The sequence below is a fragment of the Aethalodelphis obliquidens genome, unplaced genomic scaffold (genome assembly GCF_003676395.1).
Source record: "Aethalodelphis obliquidens isolate GAN/ISIS:26980383/991018 unplaced genomic scaffold, ASM367639v1 scaffold18, whole genome shotgun sequence".
Lineage (NCBI taxonomy): Eukaryota > Metazoa > Chordata > Mammalia > Artiodactyla > Delphinidae > Aethalodelphis > Aethalodelphis obliquidens.
Window position 1 is genome coordinate 11,823,058 of NW_020837962.1, and position 22,795 is coordinate 11,845,852.

The window sequence follows — 22,795 nt, forward strand, 5'->3', positions numbered from 1 at the left end:
TTCATCTTTCTGCCTCAGCCCTGCGACTTGCCCTGTGCTGAGAGCACCCGGGCCTGGGTCCAAGGGCGTTCTCTGTTCACGTTATAACTGGGGCCCTGCTTTGCGCCTCACCCCCACCCCAGGCCCCTGCCCACAGCACGGGGTTAGGAGGGGTTCTGCTGAGTAGGTGGTGGCGGCGGCCCCGGCCCCATCCCCGTCCCCATTCTGGGCCTGTCTGCCAGGTGAATACAACCTGACCCTGCTCGTGTCCAGTACCTTCGAGAACCTGACGCAGCAGGTGCCTGTGAGTGTGCGCGCCACCCTGCCCGCCGTGGCCGTGGCCACGGGCAGCCGGGTCTTGGTGGCTGGCTGGCCTGTCACCTTCTTCCCGCACCCGCTTCCCTCGCCTGGGGGTGTCCTGTACACGTGGGATTTCGGGGATGGCTCCCCAGATGTAACACAGCCCCAGCCAGAGATCAACCACACGTTCGCCTCGAGGGGCGCATACCACATCCAACTGGAGGTCAACAACACGGTGAGTAGTACAGTGGCGAGCATCAGCGTCCGTGTCTTCGAGGAGCTCCGTGGGCTGACCGTGAGCCTGAGCCCGGCCGTGGAGCAGGGTGCACCCGTGGTGGTCAGCGCCACCCTGGATTCGGGCGACAACGTCACATGGACTTTCGACATGGGGGACGGCACAGTGCTCATGGGCCCTGAGGCCACAGTAGAGCACGTGTACCTGCGGGCGCAGAACTGCACGGTGACCGTGGGCGCGTCCAGCCCCACTGGAAACCTGGCCCGGAGCCTGCCCATACAGGTCTTTGTCCTGGAGGTGCTGTGGATCGACCCTACAGCCTGCATCCCCACCCAGCCCCACGCCCAGCTCACAGCCCACGTCACTGGGAACCCTACCAACTACATCTTCGACTGGACCTTCGGGGACGGCTCATCCAACACGACCGTCCGGGGGGACCCGACAGTGATGCACAATTTCACACGTAGTGGTACATTCCCCCTGGCGCTGGTCCTGTCGAGCCACGTGAATAAGGCACATTACTTCAGCAGCATCTGCGTGGAGCCCGAGGTGGGCAACATCACCATGTGGCCCGAGAGGCAGTTTGTGCGGGTCGGGGACACAGCCCGGCTAGTTGCCTGTGCCTGGCCCCCATTCCCCTACCGCTACACCTGGGACTTTGGCACTGAGGATGCTGCTGCCCGCGTTGGGGGCCCTGAGGCCACATTCACCTACTGGGACTCAGGTTCCTACCTGGTGACCGTCACCGTGTCCAACAACATCTCAGCTGCCAACGACTCGGCACTCGTGGAGGTGCAGGAGCCCGTGGATCTCACAGGCATCAGGGTCAATGGCTCCCATGTGCTGGAGCTGCAGCAGCCCTACCTGTTCTCTGCTGTGGGACGCGGGCACCCCGCCACCTACCTGTGGGAGCTGGGGGATGGCGGGCGGCTCCAGGGCCCTGCGGTCACCCACGCCTACAGCAGCACGGGCTGCTTCCCCGTCAGGGTGTCTGGCTGGAACGAGGTAAGCCGTGGGGAGGCCCAGCTGAATGTCACCGTGCAGCAGCGTGTGCGGGGGCTCAGCGTCAACGCCAGCCGCACGGTGGTACCCCTGAACGGCAGCGTGAGCTTCAGCACCTCCCTGGAGGCGGGCAGTGACGTGCATTACTCCTGGGTCCTCTGTGACCGCTGCACGCCCATCCCTGGGGGCCCCACCATCTCCTACACCTTCCGGTCTGTTGGCACCTTCAACATCATTGTCACGGCTGAGAATGAGGTGGGCGCCGCCCAGGACAGTATCTTCATCTATGTCCTGCAGCACATCGAGGGGCTGCAGGTGGTGGGCGGCGGCAGTAGCTGCTGCTTCCCCACCAACCGCACGCTGCAGCTGCAGGCCTCAGTCAGGGATGGTACCAACATCTCCTACAGCTGGACCGCTCAGCGGGACAGTGGCCTGGCCCTGGCTGGCAGCGGCAAAGCCTTCTCGCTCACCGTGCTCGAGGCTGGCACCTACCACGTCCAGCTGCGGGCCACCAACATGCTGGGCAGCGCCTCGGCCAACCGCACCGTGAACTTTGTGGAGCCTGTGGGGTGGCTGGCCGCCGCCGCCTCCCCGAACCCAGTGGCTGTCAATGCAAGTGTCACCCTCCGCGCTGAGCTGGCTGGTGGCAGTGGCGTCACTTACACCTGGTCCCTGGAGGAAGGGCTGGGCTGGGAGACCCCAGAGCCATCCACCACCCACACCTTTCCCAGCCCCGGCATGCACCTGGTCACAGTCATGGCCAAGAACCAACTGGGCTCAGCCAACGCCAGCATTGAGGTGGCTGTGCAAGTGCCTGTCAGTGGCCTCAGCATCAGGGCCGGTGAACTGGACTGCAGCTTTGTGGTGGCCAGTTCCACCGTGCCTTTCTGGGGGCAGCTGGCCTCGGGCACCAATGTGAGCTGGTGCTGGGCCGTGCCGGGTGGCAGCAGGCATGGCCAACACATCGCCGTGGTCCTCCCCGACACCGGCACCTTTTCCATTCAGCTCAACGCCTCCAACGCGGTCAGCTGGGTCGTGGCCACACACAACCTCACGGTGGAGGAGCCCATCGTGGGCCTGGTGCTATGGGCCAGCAGGAAGGTGGTGGAGCCCGGGCAGCTGGTTCACTTTCAGATCCTGCTGGCTGCCGGCTCGGCCGTCAGCTTCCACCTACAGGTCAGTGGGGCTGGCCTCGAGGTGCTCCCTGGGCCCCACTTCTCCCGCAGCTTCCCCCGGCTCGGGGACTACACGGTGAGCATCCAGGCCGAGAACCACGTAAGCCGGGTGCAGGCGCAGGTGCGTGTCTCAGTGCTGGAGGCCGTGGGTGGGCTCCAGGTGCCCGACTGCTGCGAGCCGGCCATCGCCACGGGCTCCGAGAGGAACTTCACGGCCCGGGTGCAGCGGGGTTCCCGTGTTGCCTACGCGTGGTACTTCTCGCTGCAGAAGGTTCAGGGAGACTCACTGGTCATCCTGTCGGGTCGCGACGTCACCTATACTCCCGTGGCTGCAGGGCTGCTGGAGATCCACGTGCGAGCCTTCAATGAGCTGGGCGGCGTAAACCACACACTCATGATTGACGTCCAGGACGTCATTCAGCACGTGGCGCTGCGCAGCAGCCGCTGCTTCACCAACCGCTCGGCCCGCTTCGAGGCTGCCACGAGCCCCAGCCCCCGGCGAGTGGCCTACCACTGGGACTTTGGGGATGGGGCCCTGGCAGAGGACACGGAGGTTCCCTGGGTGGCTCACTCCTACCTGCAGCCTGGGGACTACCGTGTGGAGGTGAACGCCTCCAACCTGGTGAGCTTCTTTGTGGCGCAGACCACGGTCACCGTCCATGTGCTGGCCTGCAGGGAGCCCGAGGTGGATGTGGCCCTGCCCCCACAGGTACTTATGCGGCGCTCCCAGCGCAACTACCTGGAGGCCCACGTCGACCTGCGTGACTGCGTCACGTACCAGACTGAGTACCGCTGGGAGGTGTACCGTGCCACCAGCTGCCAGCGGCCTGGGCGCATGGCCCGGGTGACCCTGCCCAGTGTGGATGTGAGCCGGCCCCAGCTGGTGGTGCCACGGATGGTGCTGCCTGTGGGCCACTACTGCTTTGTGTTCGTGGTGTCGTTTGGGGACACACCGCTGGCACAGAGCATCCAGGCCAATGTGACAGTGGCCCCTGAGCGCCTGGTGCCCATTGTCGAGGGTGGCTCCTACCGTGTGTGGTCGGACTCTCAGGACCTGGTGCTGGATGGGAGCAAGTCCTATGACCCCAACCTGGAGGACGGTGACCAGACGCCACTCAGCTTCCACTGGGCCTGCGTGGCCTCGACGCAGGTCAGTCACATGGCGGGGCAATCGTTCTCCTAATCCCCCTTAGGTTGTTTGTGTGCATGAGGCTGGCAGGCTCTTGGGTCTGCTTGATATGTCTGAGTGCCTGGTGGGCTCGATCCCAGCAGGGGGAGGGGTCTTCCCAGCCGTCCCCGGGCCAGGATCTAATTGGAGGCAGGCCTAGGATCTCACCCCCGTGCGCACCCCCTCCCTGGCCCCGTTACGGACTGCAGAGTGAGACTGGCGGGTGTGCACTGAACTTCGGGCCCCGTGGGAGCAGCGTGGTCACCATCCCCCGGGAGCGTCTGCAAGCCGGTGTGGAGTACACCTTCAACCTGACCGTATGGAAGGCAGGCCGCAAGGAGGAGGTCACCAACCAGACGGTGGGTGCTGCCCTGGCCCAGCCCTGGGTGGAGCTACCGGCCCCCAGGGTGGGGGGAACTGCCGGAGAGGCTGAGTGCACAGGGCCCCTGCCTGCACATAGTACCGAGTACCCTTTTTTTTTTTTTTTTTAATTATCTTTGGCTGCGTTGGGTCTTTGTTGCTGCGTGTGGGCTTTCTCTAGTTGCGGTGAGTGGGAGCTACTCTTTGTTGGGGTGTGCAGGCTTCTCATTGTGGTGGCTTCTCTTGTTGTGGAGCACGGGCTCTAGACATGCAGGCTTCAGTAGTTGTGGCACACGGGCTTAGTAGTTGTGGCACACGGGCTCAGTAGTTGTGGCTCACGGGCTCTAGAGCACAGGCTCAGTAGTTGTGGCACGTGGGCTTAGCTGCTCCGCGGCATGTGGGATCTTCCCGGGCCAGGGCCCGAACCCGTGTCGCCTGCATTGGCAGGCAGATTCTTAACCACTGTGCCACCAGGGAAGTCCCCGAGCACCCATTTTTCAGGGTTTTTTTGGTTTTTTGGTTTTTTGTTTTAGTACTTCTAGAAGCTATTGGTTTTAAGTCATTATTACCCTTGATGTTAATTCTACTTAACAAGATGCTCCTCTGGCATTGCTTTCTTCCAAAAAGGCCATAGCTGTGCACAAAGCTTAGAGGCACAGCACAGGCCCTAGTGGTTTGTGAGAAATTCACTGTGCCCGCAGCACTGAAGGCCACCAGCGAGGAGACACGTCCCTTCCCCAGAGCATGGTGTCCCCTCCCTGAATGAGGAGGGCCTGTTCTTGCCTGTGTGTGGAGCACGCTCTCTCTCCCTCCCTAAGCTGCCAGGCGGTCAGGACCACGTATGCTTGGCCCCATGGCACCACTCCTGCTGCTGTAACAGGAGTGGGTGCATCAGGCCCTGCTGGTGCCTGGGATGGGGTGTCCATCCCCTGTGCCAGGTTTCTGCCTGGAGTGGCTGTCTGGGGCTGTCTGATGTGGGCCCCACCCCCAGTGCAGAGAGCAGTGGGAGGCTCAGACGGGGCTGCGCTGAGCTGAGCTATGCTTGTCCCCACGCGGACACTAGTCCATCTGTACCTTCACGCCTCTGTTTATCTGTTTGTAGCTGAGCACCTGTTGAGTGCCTGCTGTGTGCCAGGCCCAAGACTGGCCCGGGGTGCTGCAGAAAATAAGCCCATCATGGTCTGCACTTCATTAAATTCCCTCCTCCCCCATCCTCCTCCCCTGTCCCTCGCCAATCCTAGGAGTCACAAAACGATACAAACATCCTGGGTGAGGGCTGAGCTCATGGCCCCACAGAACCTGGGCTTCGGGCTGACTTAGGAGTTGGCTGGGTCTGAGAGGAGCTTCTGCAAGTGGGAGAATGGCAGGGGCAGGGGCCCTGCTCTTTCATGGGTTTCGCTACCACCCACCACACGGGGCAGACCCAAGGGTCTGGGCCTCAGGAGCAGAGCCCCAATCCGGAGGCTCCTGGCCAGGGTGGGCATGCCTCTCTCTAATCCTGCCCGGCCTCCAGGTGCTGATCCGGAGTGGCCGGGTACCCATCGTGTCCTTGGAGTGTGTGTCCTGCAAGGCGCAGGCGGTGTACGCAGTGAGCCGCAGCTCCTACGTGTACCTGGAGGGCCGCTGTGACAACTGCGGCGGGGGCTCCGAGCGCGGGGTGAGCAGGGGGCCCCAGGTGGGGACCAAAGTTGGTGGGCCTGGGGGAGACCCGCCCCTGAGCACCTGTGATCTGGGTGCCCTCTCAGCGCTGGGCCGCGCGCAGCTTTAGCAATGAGACACTGGTGCTGGATGAGACAACCACGTCCACGGGCAGTGCGGGCATGCGGCTGGTGGTGCGGCGCGGCGTGCTACGGGACGGCGAGGGCTACACATTCACGCTCACGGTGCTGGGCCACTCGGGCCAGGAGCAGGGCTGCGCCTCCATCCATCTTGCCCCGAACCGCCCTCCACTGGGGGGCTCCTGCCGCCTTTTCCCACTCGAGGCCGTGCGCGCCCTCACCACCAAGGTGCACTTCAAGTGTGTGGGTGAGTACGGCCCACAGGCCCTGGTGATGGGGGGCACATTGGGACCCCGCTGATGCCCTGGGGTCCCACAGGCTGGCAGGATGAGGAGGACGCGGGTGCTCCACTGGTGTATGTCCTGCTGCTGCGGCGCTGTCACCAGGGCCACTGCGAGGAGTTCTGTGTCTACAAGGGCAGCCTCTCCACCTATGGGGCCGTGCTGCCACCTGGCTTTGCGCCCCACTTTGTGGTGGGCCTGGCTGTGGTTGTGCAGGACCAACTGGGTGCCGCCGTGGTTGCCCTCAACAGGTGAGCCTGTGCCCGTGGAACAGGGCCTGGCTGGGGGTGGGAGGGGGACCCGCCACCTGTTCATCCACAGCCTCTGCCCACAGGTCTCTGGCCATCACCCTGCCAGAGCCCCCCGGAGAGTCCCCCGACGGCCCCCCAGATCTCATGCCCTGGCTGTACAGCCTCACAGAGAGCACGCTGCCTGGGCTGCTGCGCCAGGCCGACCCCCAGCACGTCATTGAGTACTCGCTGGCCCTCATCGCTGTGCTCAATGAGGTCAGTGCGGCTGAGGAGCCCCTCCTGCGCTGGCCTCTGTGCTGGGGGTGGCCCAGACCCCCTCTCCTGACCAGGGCCTCGGCACCACTCCTGCTCCCAGCAGCACCCACTTGCGGGGCCCTCCCCAGTGCCAGGCTGCCTCCTCCTCTCCTTGTGCCCCTAGCCCCCACGTGGGGTCCTGGGGAATACCCCTTTTGCCCTTGACACAGGGCTCGAGTTGCCGCTGGTGTTAGGCAGCGGCCGAGATGCCTGCCCTTGGTCAGCCTGCACTGTAGGCGGGGCTGCCCATCTCCTGCTGACGGCTCCCCTGTGCCTGCAGTACGAGCAGGCCCTGGCCATGGTGGCAGAGCCAGACCCCAGGCGGCAGCTGCGCGCCCAGATACGCAAGAATGTCACCGAGACCCTGGTCTCCCTGCGGGTTAACACCGTGGACGACATCCAGCAGGTTGCAGCCGCCCTGGCCCAGTGCACGGTAGGACGAGATACAGGCCCTGTGGCAGCCCTGAGCCCCCAACCCTGACGACCTGAGAGCTCCTTTCCTAGCCAAGTCTGTGTGGCCACGTGCCCATTCTCAGCTGTCCCAGCATGAGCCACGGGTGCCCCCCAGGGTGACCCTGCGGGGGTCCAGGGCACAAGGCCCAGGTGTGGGGAGGGGCGAGGCTGTTTTGTACTCTCGCCTGTGGGCCTGTGGTTACACCTGACTCCGCCACCCTCGCCTAGGACTCAGCAGCCGGGCTGGGCTGGGCTCTGTCTTGACGGCGGGGAGGGGACTGTGCTCAGGGTGGCAGGGGATTGCTGCCGAGGCCTTGTGGAGGAGAAGGGAGGGGAAGGTTTTCTGGGTGGGGGTCGCCCTGTCTGTGACATGGCTTACTTGGCTGTGTGTGTGGCCGGGGTGGCCATTGGGGCCACGTTACCTTGAACTCTGCCTGTGTGTGGGGAAGAGCCACTGAAGGGCTCCTGGCAGAGATGCCCATGGGTGTAGCCGTGTTTGGCATGGATTTTCCAGCTGCAACATGAAAGGTGGTTTGGAACGGCTCCACGGAGGTGGGGAGGCCGCTGTCACAGAGGCTGCTCCAGGATCACAGCGAGCATGGCGGAGCCAAGCTGGGCTGAGGGACAGAAGTGGGGGGAGCTGCTGCTGAGTGGCCCCTACCTGGCCTGGGTCAGCTGGGCTGGAGTGGGGCTGGACATGGTGATGGGCTCCCTGCAGGTGTCCAGCTGGGAATTCGTGTGCCGCTCGTGCCTGAAGAAGACACTGCACAAGCTAGAGGGCATGATGCGCATCCTGCAGGCTGAGACCGCTGCGGGCACTGGGACGCCCACTGCCATTGCTGACAGCATCCTCAACATCACAGGTGTGGGCGCCTGCTGCTCCCCGGACCTTCCCCCACCTCTCCCCCACCTCTACCCCCCTTCCAATCTCTGCCCCCCACCGGACCTCTCCCTCCAACCTCTCCCCCAACCTCTCTGCCACCTCTCCCCCCACCAGACCTCTCCCCAAACCGGACCTCTCCCCCCAACCTTTCCCCATGATCCCTCTCCCCACTTCTCCGCCTAATCTCTCCTATCCGTAGGTGACCTCATCCACCTGGCCAGCTCGGACGTGCAGGGCCCACAGCCCTCGGAGCTGGGGGCAGAGCCGCCGTCACTACTGGTGGCATCCAGGGCCTACCAGCTCTCATCGGCCCTCATGGGTATCCTCATGCGCTCCCGTGTGCTCAACGAGGAGCCCCTGACCCTGGCGGGTGAAGAGATCGTGGCACAGGGCAAGCGCTCGGATCCACTGAATCTGCTGTGCCAGGGCGACGCCTCGGGCCCCGGCTGCCACTTCTCCATCCCCACAGCCTTCAGCGGGGCCCTGTCCAACCTCAGTGATGTAGTGCAACTCATCCTCCTCGTCGACTCCAACCCCTTCCCCTTTGGCTACATCAGCAACTACACTGTCTCCACCAAGGTGGCGTCCATGGCTTTCCAGACACAGGCCGGCACCCAGATCCCCATTGGGCAGCTGGCCTCAGAGCGCGCCATCACCGTGAAGGTGCCCAACAACTCAGACCAAGCTGCCCAGGGTCACCGCATCCCTGCTGGCTCCGCTATCGTCCAGCCCCAGGCCTCAGTCAGTGTCGTGGTCACCCCCGAGAACAGCAACCCTGAGGCCGGGCTTCACCTGCAGCTTACTTTCATGGTGCTGAACGGTGCGTGGCATGGCGGGGCCCTCGGTGGGCGGCCTCCTCTTCCCTCCTGTGGCCCAGCCTGTGTGGGGCAGTGGGGTGGCCAGGTGAACAGGTGTTTCTCGCGGGCACCCCCAACTCGTGGCCTTCGGTAAAGTCTGTCTCCTGCTTCGTGGAGCCCTGGGGGCCTGGCTGGAGGACAGTGGGGTGGCTGGGGAGGGCTTCTGGGGTTGTCCCCTGGGGTGTGTGAGCTGCCCGAGCAGGGGTCTGAGCCTGCACATGCCACCCGCAGAGCACTACCTGCCAGAGGAGCCTGAGCCCTACCTGGCCGCCTACCTGCACGCTATGCCCTGGCCCAACGAGCACAACTGCTCAGCCAGCAGGAGGATCAGCCTGGAGGTCCTGGCAGGCGACGACCACAGGCCTTACACCTTCTTCATCGCCCCGGGGTGAGCACATCCTGCCCTGGACCTGGGAGCAGTGGGACTTGTTGGCGGGGTGGGGCTGATCTCTGAGGGCAGGTGGACATGGTCGGATCCGTACGTGCCAGGGCCCAGGGGCTCCCTGTGGGGTTTGGGGAGCGGGCCAGGCCAGGTCTGGCCATGACACCCCCAATTCTCCCAGGACCAGAGATCTGGGCGCTAGCTACTACCTGAACCTGACCAGCCACTTCCGATGGTCAGCATTGGAGGTGTCCGTGGGTCTGTACACGTCCCTCTGCCAGTACTTCAGCGAGAAGGAGATGGCATGGCGGACAGAGGGCCTCGTGCCCCTAGAGGAGACCTCACCCAGCCAGGCTGTCTGCCTCACCCGCCACCTCACCGCCTTCGGTGCCAGTCTCTTTGTGCCTCCCAGCCACGTCCACTTCATCTTCCCCGTGAGTGGTGCTGCATCCTTGGACTTCGGGGGAGCCCCAGCTCCGCCCTGAGCAGGCGAGGGCTGGGCTGCGCCCCTGGGGCCTGATGGCTCTGTCTCCCTAGGAGCCAGCCTCAAGCGTGAACTACATCGTCCTGCTGACGTGCACTGTGTGCCTGGTGACCTACGCGGTCACGGCTGTGATCCTGCGTAAGCTGGACCAGCTGGACATCAGCCGGGTCCGCGTCATCCCGTTCTGTGGGAAGGGGGGTCGCTTCAAGTATGAGATCCTGGTCAAGACCGGCTGGGGCCGGGGCTCAGGTGAGGGGGGCTGCCTTCCTGATGGGGACTCTTGTAATAGAGGGGTGGCTTCCAGCAGGGGTTTGGGTCACCATGGCTGTGCCAAGCAGCAGCTCGTTCATCTGCACCTGTGGGCATGCAGTGGGCTCGTAGTCCCTGTGGGCAGCCGCTGACGTGCGCAGCCGGGTGGAACAGCCTGACGATTGGTGTGGGAAATGATTATTAAATGGTAATAAGTCGTCCTGGTGAAAAGATTGTTTTCAAGACATCAAAAGCTCTTGAATTTTGGTTAAAAATGTGGAAAGTAACTTGATGATGTGGAGTTAGTACAGTGTAACATAAAGCGTTAGACGCTGAGAACTAAAGTGCCTTATTTCTTTGTGGGAAACTTACCAAGAGTAGTTTGAGCAGCACTTGCCTTCTCATCTGTAATTGCCACCCGAGGGGGCATCTTTGTGCCTCGGCCAGCGGACACTTTGCTGCCGACCTCTTGTCATGCTCTCCTCTCTGTGAAGTACCTCTGAGAGTTCTTGCCACGTGAAGTTTTTGCCGGCATCCATTGCTATGTGACGTCTTCATCCTTTTTGTCTCAACGATTGCTCTCACTCATGTTGGTGAGTTTGCTGTCAGCGACGGCCTCTCCAGAGCCCCTGGGGCAGCGGTAGCGACAGTGGCCCCGTGGTCGGCTGTTTCTTCAGTCGTGTGTTTGCCTTTGATGCAAATTTCGCTTCCTTGGTACCATTTTTCATTTCTATGCTGTGCTTTCATCTTTGTCACTTGGTTCTCTCTTTTATCTTTAAAATTTTTTTTGGCTGCGTTGGGTCTTCGTTGCTGCTTGCACAGGCTTTCTCTAGCTGAGGTGAGTGGGGGTCTACTCTTCATTGCAGTGCGTGGGCTTCTTTCTCACTGTGGTGGCTTCTCTTGTGGAGCACGGGCTCTAGGTGTGCAGGCTTCAGTAGTTGCAGCACGTGGGCTCAGTAGTTGTGGCACACGGGCTTAGTTGCTCCGCGGCATGTGGGATCTTCCCGGACCGGGGCACGAACCCGTGTCCCCTGCATCGGCAGGCGGACTCTCAACCACTGCGCCACCAGGGAAGCCCCTTATTTTTAGTTTTTAAATTTTTTTTGGTCCTCTGTGTTGATGACCCACTTTTATAAAACGTCGTGTAGGTTTATCACTGGGGACATGGGGCAACACTGCTGTGCACTTGGTGGTCCGTGTGGGGACTGAGAGGTGTATGGTGACTGGTCACCAGCAGCCTCTGGGAGAGGTGATGTCACCCATCAGGACATGCATCTCTTGTGTAGCGGACTGAAGGCTGGCAGCCACCTTCACGTTCCACGCTGTTACTCGTAGTTAAGGCACCACCACAACTGGCATTTGAATTGTGTCACTGGGGGCCGTTCATTTAATGGTTTGAGGCGACTGAGATCCATTTGTATCAGAGCCACAGGGTGGGGGCTGCCTGTGCCTGTCGAAGGAAGGTTGTCAGGGCAGACCCGCCCGGGGTCAATGTCTGGTGGGCGGCAAACCCAGAGTCCTGCCCCCTGTTCTTACGTCCTTCAGGGACCACAGCTCATGTGGGCATCATGCTGTACGGGGCGGACAGCCGCAGCGGCCACCGGCACCTGGATGGGGACGGAGCCTTCCACCGCAACAGCCTGGACATTTTCCAGATCGCCACCCCACACAGCCTGGGCAGCGTGTGGAAGATCCGCGTGTGGCATGACAACAAAGGTCTGGGGGCCCCGCTGCTGCCGCCCCCACCCCCCTGCTGCCCCACCCAGCTCTGACCACCCTGCCCCTCCCCTCTGCAGGGCTGAGCCCCGCCTGGTTCCTGCAGCACATCATCGTCAGGGACCTGCAGAACGCCCGCAGCACCTTCTTCCTGGTCAACGACTGGCTGTCAGTGGAGACGGAGGCCAACGGGGGCCTGGTGGAGAAGGAGGTGCTGGCGGCAAGTAAGGCCCTGCCCCGGTGGCGGGGCCATGGGGTGGGGGTGGGGGGCTGGGGCGCCTGGCCCTGGGATCTCCTGAAGCCCTCCTGTCCCCGCCCAGGTGATGTAGCCCTGCAGCGGTTCCAGCGCCTCCTGGTGGCCGAACTGCAGCGCGGCTTCTTTGACAAACATGTCTGGCTCTCCATGTGGGACCGGCCACCTCGGAGCCGCTTTACACGTGTCCAGCGAGCCACGTGCTGCGTCCTCCTCATCTGCCTCTTCCTGGGTGCCAACGCCGTGTGGTACGGTGCTGTGGGAGATGCTACCTACAGGTGGGTGCTGTGGGGGTCGGCACGCCCTCTCTCTGCCCAACCCCCAACCCCTCCTGCCCCACCCCGCAAGCCGGCCCGTCTCTCCTCTCCTGCCACAGTGTGAGGCCCGCGTCCAGTCTGATCCCACTGAGCATCGACACCATCGCCGTCGGCCTGGTGTCCAGCCTGGTTGTCTACCCCGTCTACCTGGCCATCCTGTTCCTCTTCCGGATGTCCCGGAGCAAGGTGGGTGGGGCTCCTGGAGCATGGGCACGGCTGCCCCTGCCAAGGGCTGTGCTGTTCAGTATAGCAGCCAGAGAGGGGTCAGGAGCCAGGGGAGAGATGCAGGGTGTCAGAACAGGGGTCAGTGAACAGGGGTCACTGCTGACACCACTGAAGCAAACAGGACTGGCTGGGGAACTGGCTGATGCCCATGTCTCATAAGAAAGGGTCATATACCATGACAAGTAGCATTTCCCCCAGGAACCCAGAATGGACATCCTTAGCTGTATGTGGCTGGGTTTTTTTTGGGGGGGGGGCAGGGTTTTTTTTTTGTTTTTTTTTAAATTTTTGGTCATGCCATGGGGCATGCAGGATCTTAGTTCCCCAAATAGGGATCGAACCCACGCCCTCTGCAGTGGAAGCACGGAGTCCTAACCAGTAGACTGCCAGGGAATTTCCCGTATGTGGCTGTTTTTATATATATCTGTGTGTGTGTGTATATTTATACATATATATATATATATATATTTTTTTTTTTTTTTTGGCTGCGTTGGGTTTTCATTGCTGTGTGCAGGCTTTCTCTAGTTGCGGCGAGTGGGGGCTACTCTTCGTTTTGGTCCACGGGCTTCTCATTGCAGTGGCTTCTCTTGTTGCACAGCGTGGGCTCTAGGCACACAAGCTTCAGTAGTTGTGGCACACGGGCTTAGTAGTTGTGGCTCACGGGCTCTAGAGCACAGGCTCAGTAGTTGTGGCACACGGGCTTAGTTGCTCTGCGGCATGTGGGATCTTCCCGGACCAGGAATCGAACCTGTGTCCCCTGCATTGGCAGGCGGATTCTTAACCACTGTGCCACCAGGGAAGTCCCTGGCTGTTTATATTTAAATTGATTAAAATTAGATAAAATTAAAACTTCAGCTTCTCCATTACACCAGCCACACTTCAGGTGTTCTTCATTGGCATGTGGCAGGTAGTTCCTGTGATGGACAATGAAGGTGTAGAATGTGTGCATCTAGAACATTCTCCAGGAGAGCACTGCTCTAGACTCTGCCTGCCAGGAGCGAGCATGCCTCCCCACAGCAGGGGCCCAAGCTGCCTCCCACTGACCGCCTGCCTCTCCTGCAGGTGGCCGGGGGCCCGAGCCCCACACCAGCAGGGCCGCAGGCGCTGGACATGGACAGCTGCCTGGACTCATCTGTGCTGGACAGCTCCGTACTTGCCTTCCCAGGACTCGGCGCTGAGGTGCGGGCTCCCCAGGGCCTGCCCGGATGGGGTCGTGTTCTGGGCAGCCTGGAATCAGGTTTCCTCTGTGCTTCTCAACAGGCCTTTGCTGGACAAATGAAACATGACTTATTTGTGGAGGATTCTAAAAGGTGGGGGTCTCTAGAGGAAACGTGAGCCATTTCTCCTGTAGGTCAGCTGCGCCTCGCATGTGCCGCGTCACGTGTCCTCGTCCGTGTGTCGTGGGGCTGTCCCGGGAGTCTTTGCTCAGCAGCACCGCATGTCCATGTGTGATGGGACTTGGGTTGGGTATGTGTGCAGACGCGTCCTCTGGGCTCCCCTTGCTGACCTGTCGCCTGCAGCCTGGTGTGCTGGCCATCCAGCGAAGGCACCCTCAGTTGGCCAGACTTGCTGAGTGACCCGTCCGTCATGGGCAGCACCCTGCAGCGGCTGGCCCGGGGCCGGATGGGCCGCACGCCGGGCCCGGAGGATGACAGTCTCTCCCTGGTCAGCCCCTCCTCACCTGCCAAATACTTCTCAGCTTCAGGTGGGTGAGCAGGGGTGGGGAGGGTGGTGTCCCCCAGCTCCCCCCAGGAGGAGGGAAGGCTCCAGGGCTGACACATTTTGCTCCCTCCAGATGAAGACCTGATCCGGCAGATCCTGGCTGAAGGGGCTGGCAGCCTGGCCCCCACCCAGGACACTCAAGGAGAAACAGATCTGCTCGCTGGCCTGTGAGTGCCCAGCTCCTGGGGGTGGGGGGCAGCAGGGAGCCCAGCCAAGTAACCCTGCTCCCTGTCTGGGCCTGCCCTCGTGCTGTCCAGCCAGTGTGGGGCTGGGGCGAAGTTGTTAGGCCTCAGAGTCCCTCATCTGTTGAAAGACCTCGTGGGGTCACCAGGGCCCAGCCAGTGTTCCCTTTAGGGTGGCAGGAGGGAGGGATGTTTGAGTAACAAAAGGCCACCAGTGTGAGGATGGCAGAACCTGCCATGATGCAGGGTCGTTGCAGCCTTTTAAATAGTTAATGTTTTTCCTTTTGACTCTATTTCAATTTCATGGTTTTTCTTTTCTTTTTTTTTGGCCGCACGGTGGGGCTTAGTTCTCTGACCAGGGATTGAACCTGGGCCCTGGCAGTGAAAGTGCCGAGTCCTAACCACTGGACCGCCAGGGAATTCCCTTCAGTTTTATGTTTTTAAGAATGTCTCAACTTCTTGGCTGGTTTCCAATTTAATAACAAAGATTCACATAGAATTACCTCATACCTCTTTTCTCATGTGTACCTACTTTAATATCCGTATTTCCATTCCTTCTAACTATTCTAATTTTCAAGCAACCAAAAATTACTGAGATATACGAACTTTCCCAGAACACAGAGAAAAAGGTAAAGCTTCTCAATTTGTTTAATGAAGACAGATAACCATGCCGTGATAGAATTTTAATGAAGGAATTGCCAATCAATTTGGAAACCTATGCTATGAGGAAGCCCTGGTAGTAATTAGCAGCTGACCACCCCACCATCTCCAGCCCAGAGCCCTCCCTGACACCCAGGTCCAGACATCCACCTGCCAGTAAGCAACTTCTCCACATGAGTGTCCAGGGCAGCACAGACTCGCACAGCAACACGAGATGTCTCAGGAAAGGGCAGGTGCACTCTTGGACCAACCAAGACAAAACTCTTAGATTCATTCTTGACTCCTCTCTTTTCAAGTACTTCCTCACACAAGCCTTTAACAGATTCTGTCTGCTACTTTCCAGATTCGGAATCTGACCTTCTCTCCACCTGCCCTTGCACCTACCATCCAAACATCATCCTCTGCCTGGACCATTCCAGGGCTGACTCAGCAGAGTCCTGTTCCTTCCTTACAGCTCACCTTCCTTCTCCCTGCAGCAGACCCTGCCACTGCCCTCCTGGGGTGGGGAGGGGGGCACATTGGTATGGGCTGTTGGTGGGAGGCCTCAGCTCTTCACCATCTGGACCTCAGCACTAGGCTGCTTGAGCGTCCTCACAACATGGCGACCAAAGTGAGTGGTCCAGGAGAACGAGGTGGAAGCCATAGTGTCCTTTGTGGCCCAGCCCCTTATTCACACACAATCATTTCCACAGTATCCTCTTGGTTAGGAGGAAAGCATCACTGGGGCCATCCCGCAGGTGACCTGCTGCAACTGGGCACAGTCCTCACAATGCTCCCCCAACCACACCTGATCTGGCCCCACCCCCTCCCTGTCCCTCTCTTGCCACCTCCGTCACCCACTTCCTTTGGCTGTGGCTTCCGTTGCTCTTCTGTCCTCATCTTTTATATTTGCTGCTCCCTCTGCCTGGAGGGTTCTTCCCAAGACAGGAGCCTCACCTTCTACTTCCTTCAGGTCTCCTCTCAGATACTTCCTGATCAGAGCCTTCCTTCCTGCCCCGTGTAAATAATGTAAAAGGCACAGGAATGTGGGCGCGTGCTCGTGCAGGGCAGAAACAGGCTTCTGTCTCCGTGTCCTCCCCTGCTTCGCTTATGCTTTCTGTCTGCTTCCCCCACCAGCACGTGCACATGACATGCACACGGACTGTGCTCGTCTCAGTGCGTAGAGCAGGGCCTGGCATCTAGTTAGGGGACGTCATCCTGGTTGTGACCGAAGGAATCAGCGAACCCAATCAGACATAGCCTTTGCTCTCCTGCAGCTTAGAGTCAAATGTCAAACTCTATGTATTCTAGCTGAACCACTGATCCCGATACGACTTGTTTCTATCTGCATGTAAAATGTAAACACACATAGAGAAAAAGGACTAGAAATAACTATTAACACTGCTGTTCCTTGCATGATGGAAATCTATTTTCTACAAATAGTTTATGCTACTTTTATAATCAGAAAAATCCATTTCAAGAGAAAAGTGTGTCCTGTATATTCATGTCTGTTCTCTCTGTGCTGTCCCACCTCCAGAAGCCATAATGCCTTTTATTCCCTGGGAGACGCACAAAACCAGAAAGGTTTGCCGCCACTCAGCGGCAGGCGTGTCTGGAGGTCCATTCTCTTCAGGGCACAGTGGTGCAGACCCGCTGCTAAGTGTGTGCACTTTGTCCCCAGTTCATGGCTGTCACCATCTTCCCTCTTTTCTTTCTCCCCCTTCTCTCCTCTCTGCTCTGGCTCCTGTAGCTGCCCTGTCTCTGTAGCAGCTCTGGAGCCCGGAAGGTCAGGTCGGGTGGCGCCGGGAGAGACAGGCAGCTCGGCATGTGAAAGACACACGTACGTTTCCTTGTCCAGAAGCCGGTCTTTGGTTTCGCGTGCAGCGAGGCCTGGTGTGCTGGCACAGAGATCAGGCTGGGGGACCAGGCTGGAGGCCGGATGGTGGCGCTGTGGGGGGCGATGGCTGCTGGAGCGGTGGCAGGACGGAGGGGCAACAGGTCACAGTGATGTGAGGCGAGGACCGGGTCCCGGAGGAGGTGACCTGGCCCCTCCCCAGAGTGACCAGTGGTGTTCTGGCCTTCAGCACCATCTCCACCTGGCTTGGGGCAGTGTCCTCTCTCTCCATGGACCAGGAGAAGGGAATGGATGGACCCAGAGAGGTGGGCTGGCCGCGCCTTGGGTGGCATGTGGGCCGACAGGTGAGTGCTGGCTGCTCTGCCTGTGCCTCAGGTGCAGTGCCCCTGGTGAGAGGAATCAGACGCTGATACTGCCAGGGGAGAGGGGGCTGCCCAGCCCAAGCCTGACGTGGGAGCAGCCCCAGCCGGCAGAGCTGTCCAGGACAGGTGCGCTCCCGAATCCCCAGGTTGGCCCTCCCCACCCCTTCCTCTGTGCTGCTGGTGACCTGTCTGTGTCTGCCTCCCCAGGGCTGGTGGAGGGTCTGCGGAAACGACTGCTGCCGGCCTGGTGTGCGCCCCTGGCCCACGGGCTCAGCCTGCTCCTGGTGGCCATGGCCGTGGGGGTGTCAGGGTGGGTCGGCGCTGGCTTCCCCCCCAGCGTGTCTGTCATGTGGCTCCTCTCAAGCAGCTCCAGCTTCCTGGCTTCGTTCCTCTGCTGGGAGCCACTCAAGGTAAGTGGGATGCAGGGGGGCCAGGCTGCCAGCCTCTGGCACCCATGGGCCCCTCTGATGCTAGCCCTGGTCCAGGTCCTGCTGGAAGCTCTGTATTTCTCACTGGTGGCCAAGCGGCTGCACCCTGATGAGGATGATACGCTGGTGGAAAGCCCGGCCGTGACGCCCGTGAGCGAGCGTGTGCCCCGTGTGCGGCCACCCCATGGCTTTGCGCTCTTCCTGGCAAAGGAGGAAGCCCGAAAGGTCAAGAGGCTGCACAGGATGCTGAGGGTGAGCTCAGGCCACGCAGCCAGCGCCTGCCCTCCCTCTCTGGCCTCCTGGCCAGGACAGCATCTTCCAGGAGGTCCTGCCTTTCTCAAAAGTCTCACCTGCACCCTCTTTCTGACCACCAAAGGCCCTTTAGCAGGTGGTGTAGGGCTCTGCAGCCCCCGCCCCAACTCCCTCCTATCACCTCCTGGCCCATCCTCCTGCCCAACTCAAATGCCTGCTCCTTCCTGGCCTCACTGGGCCCTGGTGCGGCTTCTTGGCCTTCACGGACCACGTCTGCCCCCAGGCCTGGCTCTCAGCACAAGGCCCCCTGGCTGTGGGCACTTTGCTGCCCAGCATCCGGAAGCCCTGCTCTGTCACGGGTGGGGTGGGGGCAGGCAGGATTCGGCTGACTCCGGGTCGTCCCTGCCCCCCAGGGCCTTCTGGTATACATGTTCTTCCTGCTGGTGACGCTGCTGGCCAACTATGGGGACACCTCGTGCCACGACCATGCCTACCGCCTGCAGAGCGCCATCAAGCAGGAGCTGGACAGCCAGGCCTTCCTGGCCATCACCCGGTATGGACGCCCCGATATGCAGGCACAGGTCTGTCTTTTTGGCCAGGGTGGTGCTGATGCTGACCAGGGTCCACCTTGATCCTGCCCTTGGTCCAACCCAGCCCCTAGGGGATATCGGGAAGTACCTCAATACATTTTTGGTTGTCAGAACTGGAGTGGGTGTTGCTGACAATGGGTAGAGACCACAGATACTGCTCAACACCCTGGCTGAGGAACCAGGTTGTGCCTCGTCCCCTGGGGTAGCACTGGCCGCCTCCCCCTGGCTGGGCCGGGGCTGCAGTAGCAATGCTGTCTGGGCCTCTGACCTCTGGTGGGTACCGGAAGCTGAAGGATGGAGCATGTGACTCTGTCTGGTGTGGTCAGGTCTGATGAGTTCTGGCCGTGGATGTCCCACGTGCTGCTCCCCTACATCCACGGGAACCCGTCGAGACCAGAGCTGGGGCCTCCACGACTGCGGCAGGTGCGGCTACAGGAAGGTGAGCTGGGGTGGGGCACCCTGCCACTTACCCATCCTTTTTTCCAAAGAGAAGCCTTTGGCCAGGGTCTGGTTCCAACTCCCTTAGCTGGGTGACCTCCCTGCCTCAGTTTCTCGATGTGTAGGTGAGACAGTGACATCTATCTTCTGGGCTGCTGGGAGGGTTCGGTGAGATCCCATAGAGCTCAGCCTAGGAGGCTGGTGAACAGTCAATGCTCCTGGTTTGGCCGGGCTCATTCCCCAGCCCTCTGCTTTCAGCGCTCTGCCTGGACCCGCCTGGCTCAGGGGCCCCTACGTGCTTAGCAGCCTCAGGGGGCTTCAGCACCAGCGACTACGGCATTGGCTGGGGGAGTGCTGCCCACAACGGCTCTGAGATGTGGGCCTACTCGGCGCCAGACCTGCTGGGGTGAGCACGGAGGGCAGGTCAGGGTGCCCAGGGGGCAGGGGGAGTTCCCCAGAGGAGCCCCTCGTTCCAGCCCACTCCCACGTTCTGCATGGCGCCGGCTCTGACACTGTCCTCCTCCCTGGCAGCGTCTGGTACTGGGGCTCCTGTGCCGTGTATGACAGCGGGGGCTACGTGCAGGAGCTGGGGCCCAGCCTGGAAGAGAGCCGCGCGCAGCTGGGCTTCCTGCAGCTGCACAACTGGATCGACAACAGGTGGGCGCCCTGCCCTCAGCCCCTCCCGAACCCCGCCCACTGTGCACATCGGTCACATCTGCGGGCTGGCTCACTCCTGCGCCCAGCTTCGCTGCTTCTTATCATCCCCTGAAGGAGCCCAGCGAGCCCGCCTGCAGCCCCGCGGCCTCCCCAGTGCACGCCTCACCCTCCCAACAACCTGACCCCAAGCCTCTTCTGCGAGCGCATCGGCTTCTCCTGGCGCGTCCCCTTCCTTCCCACCCCGTCTGACTCCGGGCCCTCCGCGCAGGAGCCGTGCAGTGTTCGTGGAGCTCACGCACTACAGCCCGGCGGTGGGGCTGCACGCCGCCGTCACGCTGCGCCTGGAGTTCCCGGCGGCCGGACACGCCGTAGCGGCGCTCAGCGTCCGCCCGTTCGCGCTGCGGCGCCTTAGCGCCGGCCTCTCGCTGCCGCTGCTCACCTCGGTAGGCCCCGCCCCGGCCCCGCCCCGGCCCCGGATGGCCCCGCCCCTGTCCTGACCCCTCCCCGGCCCCGCCCCCACAGGTGAGCCTGCTGCTCTTCGCTGTGTACTTCTCCGCGGCTGAGGTGGGCGCCTGGCGCAGGGAGGGGCGTGCGCGCGCCACGCGGCCTGGGACCTGGGCGCGGTGGCTGCTGGTGGCGCTGACGGCGGCTGCAGCGCTGGTGCGCCTGGCCCAGCTGGGCGCCGCTGACCGCCAGTGGACCCGCTTCCTGCGCGGCCGCCCGCGCCGCTTTACCAGCTTCGAGCAGGTGGCACAGCTGAGCGCCGTGGCCCGCGGCCTGACCGCCTCGCTGCTCTTCTTGCTTTTGGTCAAGGTGAGTGTCGGGCCGGTGTGCCCGGGGCGAGCCGGCGTTGGCGGGGTCGGTCGGCTGACGCCCTCTGTCCACAGGCTGCCCAGCAGCTGCGCTTTGTGCGCCAGTGGTCGGTTTTCGGCAAGACGCTGTGCCGGGCCCTGCCAGAGCTCGTGGGGGCGGCCTTAGGCCTGGTGGTGCTCGCCGTGGCCTACGCGCAACTGGCTGTCCTGGTAGGTGCCAGTGGGGCCATCGGAGAGGGTGGTTTAGCCCAGGCCGCGCCTCACTCATGCCGCCTTCCCCACAGTTGGTCTCCTCCTGCGTGGACTCACTTCGGAGCGCTGCCCGGGCCCTCCTGGTGCTGTGTCCCGAGGCTGGGGGTCCTGCCCTGTGCCCTGCGGAGTCCTGGCGCCTGTCCCCTGTGCTATGCACGGGGCTCTGGGCCCTGCGGCTGTGGGGTGCCCTGAGGCTGGGGGCAGTCCTCCTGCGGTGGCGGTACCACGCTCTGCGTGGGGAGCTGTACCGCCCAGCTTGGGAGCCGCAGGACTACGAGATGGTGGAACTGTTCTTGCGCCGGCTGCGCCTCTGGATGGGCTTCAGCAAAGTCAAGGAGGTGGGTACGGCCCAGTGGGGGGGAGAGGGACGCACCCTGGGCCCAGCTGAGCCCAGGGCGCAGCCGGACTGACCGAGCCCCTGTGCCGCCCCCAGTTCCGCCACAAAGTCCGCTTTGAAGGGATGGAGCCCCTGCCCTCCCGCTCATCCAGGGGCTCCAAGTCTTCTCCGGATGTGCCCCCACCCAGCGGAGGCTCCGACGCCTCCCGCCCCTCCACCTCCTCCAGCCAGCTGGATGGGCTGAGCGTGGGCTTGGGCCGGCCAGGGCCCCGAGGGGAGCCCGAACCTGAGCCCTCCCGTCTCCAAGCCGTGTTTGAGGCCCTACTCGCCCAGTTTGACCGACTCAACCAGGCCACGGAGGATGTCTACCAGCTGGAGCAGCGGCTGCAGAGCCTGCATGGCCGCAGGAGCAGCGGGCCCACAGCCTCACCTCCCCCTAGCCCCTCCCCAGGCCTGAGGCCAGTCCTGCCCAGCCGCCTTGTCCGGGTCAGTGGAGGCGTTGGCTTGGCTATAGGCCCCAGCAGGGCATCCCTGCGGGCCAAGAACAAGATCCACCCCAGCAGCACTTAGTCCCAGGGGATCTGGGCTCATGCCTCTTCTCTGGGGTGGGCCTGTGGCTTCACTCTGGCCCCTCAGAGCCAGAGCAGACACCGCTCAGTATTATTACCTTCTGCCACCCTCGAGGTTTCAGGCCAGGCAGAACAGCTGCACGCAGGTCCCCCAGAGAGCAGGCAGCACTTGTGTCTCTCTGTGGGCTTCAGCACTTTAAAGAGGCCGCGTGGCCAGCTAGGACCCAGGGTCCCCTCCCCAGTTCCCTGTGGGAGGACACAACAGTATTGGACTGAGTGCCCGGCCTCTGAGATGCTAATTTATTTCCCAAGTCCTCAGGTACAGCGGGCTGTGCCCGGCCCCACCTCCTGGGCAGACATCTCCCCCTTGCTAAGGATCCAGGCTATGGGGGATGGAACCTGCACCTCCTGTCATCCTCCTCCCTAAATTATTACCTCCTCTGTCCCCCTGCTGAGTGCATTCACCTCCAGCTGCCGCTGTGTGTCTATTGTCTGTCAGTAATTTATGTGGGGTTAAAATGTATATATTTTTGTACGTCGCTTTTATTTTTCAATAGGGCCAAGGGGCCTGGTGGCTGAAACAGCCTGTGCCCACTGTCACCCACCTTAAGGGGGAGCTGGGACTGCAGAGCTGGCCTCCCTCCCCAGACACCTGCCCACACGGCTAGGGAAGCAACAGCTACTTCTTGGCTCCAAGTCTGGCCTTGGGCAGGTGCTGGGCAGAGAGGACGGTTGGAGGGGTGTAACCACCCCGGGCCCTTCTTGTCACCACCATGGCCTTATTCTCCTCCCCTGCCCAGGCCTGCTGGTGGGTCTGGGTGAGGGGCAGCACCAGTGCATGGCACGGGGCCCTAGGGTGGGTAAGGGGAAAGATCTCTCCCCGGGGGCTGGCTCCCGGGCCAGGGGAGGTGAGCATGACAGTGCACATGTGAGGCTTTCCTGAGGGCAAGTCCCCAACAGCAGCCTGACAGGCCCCCTCCCCACTCCAGTGGGCATGGCCAAAGCTACAGCCTTGATCCCACCCCACCCAACAGACGAAGTCAAATAAATGAGTTGACTGA

At 61.7% G+C, this 22,795-nt stretch overlaps 1 protein-coding gene across 10 annotated transcripts in view; it reads left to right on the forward strand.

The window, feature by feature from the left end:
* Positions 1–22,795, forward strand: part of PKD1 (polycystin 1, transient receptor potential channel interacting) — a 47,421-nt gene extending 24,626 nt beyond the window's left edge. For 3 of the 10 annotated variants that reach the window (XM_027117803.1, XM_027117805.1, XM_027117811.1), the window contains 31 exons: positions 222–3,841; positions 4,069–4,218; positions 5,733–5,876; positions 5,965–6,244; positions 6,316–6,529; positions 6,613–6,784; positions 7,104–7,256; positions 7,995–8,139; positions 8,359–8,979; positions 9,248–9,404; positions 9,580–9,832; positions 9,936–10,131; positions 11,677–11,847; positions 11,928–12,071; positions 12,168–12,378; positions 12,477–12,603; positions 13,702–13,949; positions 14,160–14,344; positions 14,435–14,528; positions 16,933–17,525; positions 17,607–17,809; positions 17,885–18,079; positions 18,493–18,632; positions 18,996–19,108; positions 19,366–19,513; positions 19,639–19,764; positions 20,033–20,207; positions 20,287–20,577; positions 20,652–20,786; positions 20,861–21,166; positions 21,262–22,795. In XM_027117803.1, coding sequence (XP_026973604.1) covers positions 222–3,841; positions 4,069–4,218; positions 5,733–5,876; positions 5,965–6,244; positions 6,316–6,529; positions 6,613–6,784; positions 7,104–7,256; positions 7,995–8,139; positions 8,359–8,979; positions 9,248–9,404; positions 9,580–9,832; positions 9,936–10,131; positions 11,677–11,847; positions 11,928–12,071; positions 12,168–12,378; positions 12,477–12,603; positions 13,702–13,949; positions 14,160–14,344; positions 14,435–14,528; positions 16,933–17,525; positions 17,607–17,809; positions 17,885–18,079; positions 18,493–18,632; positions 18,996–19,108; positions 19,366–19,513; positions 19,639–19,764; positions 20,033–20,207; positions 20,287–20,577; positions 20,652–20,786; positions 20,861–21,166; positions 21,262–21,735 — 10,184 coding nt within the window. In that variant the 3' untranslated portion in view covers positions 21,736–22,795. Of the gene's footprint in view, positions 1–221; positions 3,842–4,068; positions 4,219–5,732; positions 5,877–5,964; positions 6,245–6,315; positions 6,530–6,612; positions 6,785–7,103; positions 7,257–7,994; positions 8,140–8,358; positions 8,980–9,247; positions 9,405–9,579; positions 9,833–9,935; positions 10,132–11,676; positions 11,848–11,927; positions 12,072–12,167; positions 12,379–12,476; positions 12,604–13,701; positions 13,950–14,159; positions 14,345–14,434; positions 14,529–16,932; positions 17,526–17,606; positions 17,810–17,884; positions 18,080–18,492; positions 18,633–18,995; positions 19,109–19,351; positions 19,514–19,638; positions 19,765–20,032; positions 20,208–20,286; positions 20,578–20,651; positions 20,787–20,860; positions 21,167–21,261 lie in introns of those variants that run through there. The other 7 variants (XM_027117808.1, XM_027117804.1, XM_027117810.1 and 4 more) reach the window with 7 other exon arrangements.